This window comes from Stegastes partitus, unplaced genomic scaffold, assembly GCF_000690725.1.
Source record: "Stegastes partitus isolate 25-593 unplaced genomic scaffold, Stegastes_partitus-1.0.2 Scaffold2015, whole genome shotgun sequence".
In the NCBI taxonomy this organism is placed as follows: Eukaryota; Metazoa; Chordata; class Actinopteri; family Pomacentridae; genus Stegastes; species Stegastes partitus.
Genome location: NW_007579746.1, coordinates 24,158 through 33,304, shown reverse-complemented (window position 1 = coordinate 33,304; position 9,147 = coordinate 24,158). Strand labels below are relative to the sequence as shown.

The window sequence follows — 9,147 nt, the reverse complement described above, 5'->3', positions numbered from 1 at the left end:
CTCTAAAAAGATTTCCAATCATGAATCAAATTTTCCATTTGAAAAGCTCCACTGGGAAGTTCTCGGGTTGCACTTGATTGTCAGTGACGTATGACTCGCTCTGAGCTTCTGCTTTAGGTTCAATGTGGGAACTAAAATATTATAAAAGCACAGAGAGATCTTATCTTTTTATCACCTTCACCTGCTGGGAGTAGGTCTCCAAAATAAGACACTATGATGAGAGTCATTTTTCTTTAGTAATGTTTGAGGGGTGAAATAAATTCTTTAAAAAATGACCCTTTAAAGACTTAACCCTCTGAGTTCCAGCAGTTTCTGGAAACTTTTTGCTCCTATTTTACTCACTTATTTTTTACCTGCACCTCTATGGAAACAGAACAACCATGACTAGAAGTAGAGAGAACTCAGAAAAAAGGAGGAATTAAGGAAAAGGCCTTAATTCTTAAAACCAGGAAAAACTGAAGTTGGATTTTTTTGTTTTTTTCTTTTGCAAAATTTGGGAAAAAATCCCTGGAATTAACTTGTACATTTGTCCAAGTACCCAAAGATGTTCCCAACACTGGAAAATAAAATGACTTTACATCAAATCAATATTTAACTATTTCTGCTCGGTGTAAGCACAGCCTGCAGCGCAGCCAAAAACTGGATGAAGCTCCAAATGGTTTGTTATTTACAGAATCAGTTTATTGGAAGCTGTCGTATTTTGGGGGTGAATTTTTAAATTAAATTTGTTGAATAAAATGATTTTCCTGTATGAAGCTGGAGGCTACACGTGATTAGTTCAGGGACCATCGTAAAGTTGAAAATCAGCTATTTTGTCTCTCGCTTTTACAGTTGCCTTTCAAACAAGCGTCTGAGGTTTTAATAATAGATTCACTGACTTAACAGCAAAACATCTGTCTTCTATTCTGATCTGATCTGTTTTAGAGCAAACTGTGATGAAATTCTAGATCATTTCAAGTGACTAAAATATTAGGACTCCATTAGAGGCCAATTCTGAGTCCCAACACCTCCTCCTCTCTCCTTCCCTTCATCCCTTCTTTCTCTGCACGGGCACCATAACCAATCGACTTCCCTCCTCTCGAACCTCCTCCTCTCCTCCTCACCCGTCCTCCCACCTCCTCTCTCCTCCCCTTTGCTGCCACTCTTCCTCCTCCTCGCTTCGTATCACCTGTTCCTTCCTCCCTCCTCTTCCTCACCTTGTTGCTCCATTTCTCTCTGACCTTTCATCCTAACTGCCTTACTCCTTCTCTCCCCCCCTCCATACGTCTTTTTCTCCCCTCCTCGACCTCCCGTTCTACCTCCTTCTCTCCATCCTCTGCACTTCTTCTTCTTCTTCTTCTATGTCCTCCTCCTCCTCCTCAGCCGTTCATTCTACCCTCCATCCTCCTTTTCTTTCTTTTCTCCACTCTCTCATATTCCTCTCTGACCAAGCTCTTCTTCCTCTACATCCTCTTCTTTGTCTTGTGAGGTCTATAAATCATTATTTTTATTTTTTTCTTAATGTCGGACGGACACCATTTTGGTTGTTTTTTCTTATTCTCGTGTTTGTTTGTCTTGTTTTCTATCATTTCCTTCCATTTTTGTCCCACGACTTCTCCTCCTCTCCCCCCTCCTCATCTCTCTCTCTCTCCTCTATGATTCTCTCTTTTTTATTTTTTTGTTGTGTGTTTTTTTGTTTTTTTTTTTCCTCATTAACTTGCCCATGCATGCATGCAGCAGCCTGATTATAGGGACCAATCAGAGGCCGAGGCGAAAGACGAAACCGAGGAGAACGGCCAATCGGAGAGCGGCGAGACGCAAAAGCAGGAAAGCGGCCAACTGGAACAGGAAGAGAAGGAGACGGATGATGCGGCGGTGAGTCGCTTTAGAGGCACAATCATCGCCGTGATGACACAAACACAAACTGTGCAGAGCTGCCGGTGGTGAAACTTCAGCCCGAGCTGAACGACAGCGAACACAATTTGTCAGCAGGTTTCAGCCTGAAGCCAAAGTTTTAATGTTAAATTTCTCACCCAGCTCTTGTAAACACAGACAGCTAAATGTTTAGCTCGTGTAAAAAAAAATGCCTTCGAGGAACAGAGAGACAAGTCCCACATGCTTCTCTTACAGTGTGTCGGTGATGATGAAGAGCAGAACAGTGACGGAAAGCGATATGTCACGTGAATAATTCATCACATGTGTAGATCAATAAGAGATGCGACAGAACTCCTTCTCTACATAGTTATGATATTCTGCTGAATCAGAATCAAGACACTGAAGAACGGCTTTTTCTTCAGAGCTGTGCTGAACGTTGATGACCACAGTCGTCATACCCGTCATCTCTGGTTGGGGTTTTAGGTTTTTGTAAGTGCAAAGAAGCTGCTTCATAGTGCAGCTTACTGGTATGAGACCGGCTTCAAAGTCAGTCCTGATGGTGCCTGAGCCTCATTCAGGGGACCTTGTTTGCAGTTAAATGAACATGAGGCGTGTAGATTGTGTAGATAGTGTCCACAAGTGTTACAAAACTGGAGGAAAAAAATGAAATGGTAGCTCCATATATTATAGATATTGAACTTTTTCAATTTGTTTACATATTTGTCACCTATTTGCCCGTATAAACACGGCCAGCAGTAAAGCTCTGGACAAACAGAGTAAAGTGAAGCTTGTGTCGAGTTTTGTTTGTTGTTGTTTTTCTGCTGTTTCTGAGGCAAAGAACTTTAAGACTCAACTACAGCCTTTAAAACAGCTCAGTAATGTGCCTACAGGTGACGGATTAAAGACAGAAAAGTGTCTCAGGAAACGCCAGAAACGCTTCAGGGCTCCTTGAGAACAATTCTTGAAGTTTCTGGAACTATTAGAAGAATAAACACCACAGATATTCCCTCATTTGGTGTCTTCCTAACATGCCGATACAGTTCAGCTCGAATATTAGAGCACCTTGTTTTCTTCAATTTCTTGTTCATTTTAATGCCTGGTACCACTAAAGGTGCATCACCTGAAGAATACAATGAACACGACAACAAATGCAGCTGATTCCATCATGCGTTATCTCTTATTTGACATGCTTTAGCTTAATTGTGTTCACTGTAGGGTATAAAAGAGGCCATTTCATGTCATAAGCAGAACTGCACATGCAAAGGCCTGGAGTGGTTTCCTGCTTACATTCAAGCCGACTCAGAAGTTGTCAGCTCTCACATAAAACACAAGAATTATGTGAAGCCACAACGGCAGCCATCTTGGCTCTGCTGGAAATTGGTATGAGTGAGAGACAGGTAGCAAAAAACTGAAGATCTCCAAGACAGCTGTTTATTACATCAAGAAAAACGAGCCCAACATGGTGCTACCAAACGTCTTTGATGACCGTGCACTCAATGCTACAGCTATTGATGTAAAAACTGAAGTTATTTTTGGTTATTATCAAGAAAAACATGGAACATGTCGAGATATCAGCTCTGAAGTTAATCTCTTATGAGCTGATTTTGTTGTTATCATTATATTTGTCCAAACAAATGTACCTGTAGTGGTACCAGGCATTAAAATGAACAAGAAGGGTGGTCTCATCATTTTTTCCATGACTGTATGATTCACAAACCGTGCTCTGAGTCCTCCTAAAAGTAGACAACTGGACCCAAACGCTGACCCGACAGCCCAGCAGAGCCCCCAAATGCCCTCACTGCAGGGTTAAGGGTTCAGGTTTTTCCTTACATTCGTCACCCCTCCACATGTGCTCTGTGCCGTCACATCTCTTCTTCCTGAGCTTCCGGCTAAAAGTTATTTAAAGGCTCCTTCATGAGTTGCAGCTTGAAGTTCCTGCTGCGGTCCAGCGGTGGTGGCGTGCTAGCAACACCGGTGCTGTAAACAAACACAAACAAACGCTGACTTCACCGTCAGCCGCGGGACTGACAGGAAACACAGAGCTTTGTTTGGTTGACCTTTTTGCCGCCGTGTCTCCATGGTAACCCAAGCTGTGTGTATGTGTGTGCATCTGTATCGAAAAGTGAGAGAGAGACGAAAATAGAATGAAAGAAGATAAGCGAGCGTCGATTAGAGATGGAGCAGAGCTGTGACACAGTAACACTTACACCCGCTGTTTATATACAGTCAGACTTTAGTGTTCAGCGTCGTCTGCCAGTCGGGTTTGTTCTGTAGCTCACTCATTAGTATATCTGAATAAACAACAGTCTGTTCATTAAGTAGAGGCTTCGACTGAGGGCACGATGGCAGCAAAGGAGTAGAGACACAAAGTAAGGCATATAGATATAGAAGGATTGTAAATTATTTAGTATTTGTCAAGTCCCTGTTTAGAAGATGCATGTTTGGCCACAATTGCAGCACTGAGCCTGTGTGAATACGTCTCAATCAGTCCTGCAAACCTGGAATTTGCCCTCGTCTTTCTTTGTAAAACTGCCCGGCAGCACAGGAGTCATGAGCTCTTTTCAAGTCCAGCCACAAATTCTCAGTGGGCTCAAGGTCTTGGCCTTGAGTCGTCCCCTCAGAGCGTTTGCCTTGTTGCCCTTCAGCCATTTTTATGTAGCTTTGGGTCGCTTTGTCTCGCTTGAAGCCAAATCCTCTCAGAAGTCACAGTTCTCTTACAGACTGCATCAGGTCGTCCTCCAGGATTTCCCTCCAGACTGATGTTACCTTCAACCTTAACAAGCCCTCCAGGGCCTAAAGCATCCCCACATCATGATGATGCCACCACCGTGCTTCACAGTGGGGATGCTGTGTTAGTGATGTGTTTAGTGTCCGCCAATAATAATGTCTCGTCTGAAGGCCACTAAACTTGTTGTGGGTATTATCAGAACAAAGAACCCTCTTCCTGTTGACTTCAGAATGTCACACATGCCTTCTGGTGAATTCTAGTGGAGGTTATTGGAGAGTTTTTTTCCAGTGGTGGTTTTCTCTTTGTCACTCTCCTATAAAGCTTTGACTGATAACAAACCAGGGAGCAGTGATGGTATGCTCAGTCTCTACAACCTCACTGAAGCTCCATCAGAGGATCATAGGTGTCTTGGTGGCCTCCCTCACTGGCCTCTTTCTTGCACAGTCACTCAGTTTTTGAGGACGACCTGCTCATCTGCCACATTCCTTCTATTTATTAACGCTAAATTTAAACAACTAGAATTCTCTTGTGTCCATCTTCTAACTTGTGTTTCTCAAAAACCATTTCAGAGTTGCTAAGAGTGTCCGTTTGTCGTCATGGTGTCGTTCTATCCACCAGTAACCAGACCTTCAGGCGTCTTTACACATTCACTGCACTCAGATGATCTCCAATTCACCAACTGTATGACATCAAGAACCAGTTAACTGCACCTGTGTTGCATTGAGGTGAACACTTTTGCGATCACTTTTTTTTTTTTACATTATTTGGTTGAAATCTGTTTTCACTCGGACATGAGTCTTTTTTTGTAATTTCTTGTCCAAAAAGCCAAATTAAATGACCATGATTCAATGTTAAAAAGCAAGAACAGGGGAAAACCTCCAAAGAAGGGGTGAATACTTTTTAATAGAAACTGTAAGTTGTTTTATATGATGGTTTGTCTACTGGTTAAGCAAGGTGCATGTTAATTAATGAGCTTCAGAGGTGATGTTGGCTGTTCTAGTGTTCCAGAAACTCATAATCATGTGAGTTTAGATTCTCAGTTGTTACCCAGACATGAGATTGGAAATGCAAAAAAAGGGTCTTAAATACACAGAATGCACCTTTTTGCATCCTCTCAGAACACAGCTGACCTCTTAAACTCCTGTTTTGTTGTTGAAGTTTCCTGAGCAGAATCCGTTACATCTCAGATTCTGAAGTTGCTGCACATTTTGCTGCCTTTCCACTGCAGTGAAGTCATTTTTGGACCAGAGGTCAGAGTAGTTTCTTTCTGGATGACAGTGGAGGCTGTGAGCGGCCGGGCGGTGGTTTCTGCTGGAGGTTGATGGAGGGCAGAGGCTGGGCCCAGCGGAGGGTGAAAGAGGACATTAGTGGTACAGTGGCGGGTCGATGGGTCGCACTCACTCAGCAGCCAAATGAGGCGTGAGGGAGTGCATGAGATGAAGTGTGTGGACTTGCAGTGGCGTGCCACAGCTGAAGTGTGATTTAAAGGGTGTTGTAGCACAAAACTGCCATGTTATGTGCCTCTCACACTTAGCTCCTCTCTCCTCCCGCAACTACCTACAAACGTTTCCATTCCTCTCAAACAACCCTTATTTCCTCCTTTCTCTCCATCCCGCTCCTTCCTCATTTTTCTCATCCTTTTCCTCTCCTTCCTTCCTCCAGACCGTCCAGTCCAATGACCTCGAGCTCAGGCTGTCCGAAGCAGCCGCTCAGGAGGAGCTGGAGAAAGACGAGGAGGCTCAGAGAGAAGCTGCTGTCAAACTCACACAGGTCGGTTTGCAGAATAAACTAAAAAAAACTAACCTCGCAGATGCACCGAAACAAGACCGGAGACAAAAATGTACAGAGGAAGGGTTTGTAGTCAAAGTTAATGTGATATATTTGATGTCAGTGAGTTAAATGTACTTTAAAAATGATGCCGTTAAAGGGCTTGAATAATATTAAATAACTCTGTCTACGTCCTAAATGTAATTTTAGAAGTCTTTTTGTCCTTTTGGTAAATCAGTTGTGCCACTATAGACATTTTTAATAATGTGGATCCATATTGAATTTAAACATACTTCAGAGCCGAACCACTTGCAGACTGCAGACACAGAATATTTCAGATGTTTGGAAGCTAAAAGTTTGACAAACAGCAAACAGGACTGTCTGATTTAAACAATATTTATCATTTGTTGGAGAATGAATGGACTCTTGGTAACTCGTTTCTTCAATTTCTTGCATTCTACAAACTCAAACGTGGATATTTAAGAAGAAAAACACTCCCATTTGACTGATTTCTTCACGTTAGAAACAAAGAATTTAAGGACTTGGGTAGTTTTTGTATTAATTCTTCTGGGGTCGTCCTGTCCATCTGGTTCTCTCAGCTCCAGGAGGAGCACCACAAGGCTCTTCTCCGGCGAGACTTCCAGCTGCAGAGTTTCGGCCTGCAGGCTCGGCTCCAGCAGAAGCTGTGGAGCCAGGAGAGGACTCTGCTGGTGCAGGAGTCGCAGCACCTCAAACAGGCTCTCCTGCTGCTCAGCCTCAAGCTGCGCTGCTTCCTCAAACAGTGGAGGCTCGGCTGCAAGAAGGACACCGAGTGGAAGGACGTCCTGGAGGTACGAGGGGCATCCGTGCTGTCGGTGTACGCCCGACTTTTGACCAGAAGCATTGATTCGATTATCTTGCAATGAGGCTACAGGGATCAATAATCTGTTTTTGGCTTAAGTAATGATTTCCAAGCCTCAAAGGTCGTCTTCATTTGTGTTGGAATATGTGATGTCAGGTTTTTAACACTCTGAACCCTTTTGCGAGTGTGAAAGACATGTTATCTTTTTAAAAATTGTCAAAGTTACACAATTTCTTAGCAGGAAATGTAATAACAGAAAAAATCCTTGGATTTCCAACACTCCAATGATCCTTGAACTAATCATCTGCTAAGCTTAAAATCAGGATATTTCATCAAAATCATGTTATTCTAGACGCCGCATCACCAAAACAAAAGTGTTTGCATCAAGCAGATTCTGTAAAAATCTAATAATTCTGCACTTCTCTGCGAAACCATGAAGCCACTAGTAACTCAACTGTGATCAACAGTCGTATAAGAAATATTCAGGAAGATTTTAGCTGAACTACAGGTTTTGTTTACACGGAGCAGACAGGACATAATATGGAAAGAAATATTAAACGTAGATAATACAATATCTGTAGTGTGTAGAGTCAGCTTTTATTTCCAGTGTTGGTAACAGCTGTTGGTGGAAAAAATATTGTACGTGTGATGTTTAAGTTGTTCAGTTTTTGTAAAATAAATAACCAAAGATTTACGGCATTATAACTGTCATATTGCACAGAAACTTTTATATGATTTATGGCGTCATAGCTTTGTCCTACTGCACAGAAGACATTCCTGAGATCTCTCTACTTCTAGTCATGGTTGTTCTGTTTCCATAGAGGTGCAGGATTTTATGTTGTAATGAAAAATGAACCCACAGTGAGTAAGAATGTGACAGGAACACAAAATGGAGTTCAAAGGGTTAATCAGCCAAAGCTTCATACAGGAAACACAAAAGTTAGGGGGCAGTGACTTCCAAACTATTGTAGATGAATGTACCTGTATTATTAAAAAGCACATAACAGGGGATGCTGCCCTGTGATTGGTTCCTCAGATGAACAGCCTGAAGGATCTCTACCTGCTGCTGGAGGAGGAGAACCTGCCCAGTCCGACCCACCAGACTGACAAGAGGAGCTCTGCAGACGAGCAGCCGCTCAGTCCGAGAATAAAGGTGGGAGGCTGACACACACGGTCACACAAGCACGAACACAACCACACACACACTCTAATGTGGAGCACCTGTGTTCACCTGCAGTCCAGCGCCGTGAGCAGCACTCTGGCCGACCTGAAGGTGGCGCTGCAGGACCTGAGCGGGGAGCTGCGACAGGAGAGGCAAGGCTCCCAGGAACTCACGCAGCAGTTCGCAAAGGCCAAGGCATCATGGGAGGTGGAGAGGACGGAACTGAAGAGCCTCATCACACAGGTGAGGAGGAAGAAGGACTCGTGTTTCCTATCCATGCATGTGGTTGATTTGCTGTTCTGGGTGTAAACATGTAACCAAGTAGAGCTCAGGCACAGTGAAGCAAAGCTAAGGCTGTGATCCAGTAGCCACACTGCCACGCTGTAGACTCCTCGATCCCAGGAATTGATCTACAAAAGGTGTCTCATGCATATGGAGGATCGAGGAGGCTGCTGGAGGAGCTGAGCGAGGATGGTTTGTCCTCGTTGTGTCCTCCACCCAGGACATAAAAGATGTGTTACACACAGCTGGAATACACAACATGCAAACATGTGCATATTATATCCAGCACTAATATATTTCGCTAATGCAGCTGTGCCACTAGAGGTGACGGTGTCTCATTTTGTGGAAAACCTGTTGCCTTGACTCCTCTTTCCTCGCATCCCCTCCTTGCCTCCTCCTAGGAATCTCTGTGGGAGGAGTCGAGGAAAGGAATCGAGGATGTGCAATTATATATAGTATGTAAGAAAAAAACAACCTGATTTTGACCAGAAACATTTATTCATTTATGATGCA

General features: G+C 43.3%; 1 protein-coding gene across 1 annotated transcript in view; it reads left to right on the top strand.

Annotated features, from left to right (window-relative positions):
• The window catches only part of LOC103373573 (protein SOGA1-like), a gene marked incomplete at its 5' end in the record, with an annotated part of 110,652 nt that overhangs the window by 79,575 nt on the left and 21,930 nt on the right, over positions 1–9,147 (top strand). The window contains 5 exons of the mRNA XM_008303478.1: positions 1,717–1,854; positions 6,245–6,352; positions 6,949–7,179; positions 8,227–8,343; positions 8,428–8,595. Of these exons, the coding sequence (XP_008301700.1) occupies positions 1,717–1,854; positions 6,245–6,352; positions 6,949–7,179; positions 8,227–8,343; positions 8,428–8,595 (762 nt within the window). The remainder of the gene's footprint in view (positions 1–1,716; positions 1,855–6,244; positions 6,353–6,948; positions 7,180–8,226; positions 8,344–8,427; positions 8,596–9,147) is intronic.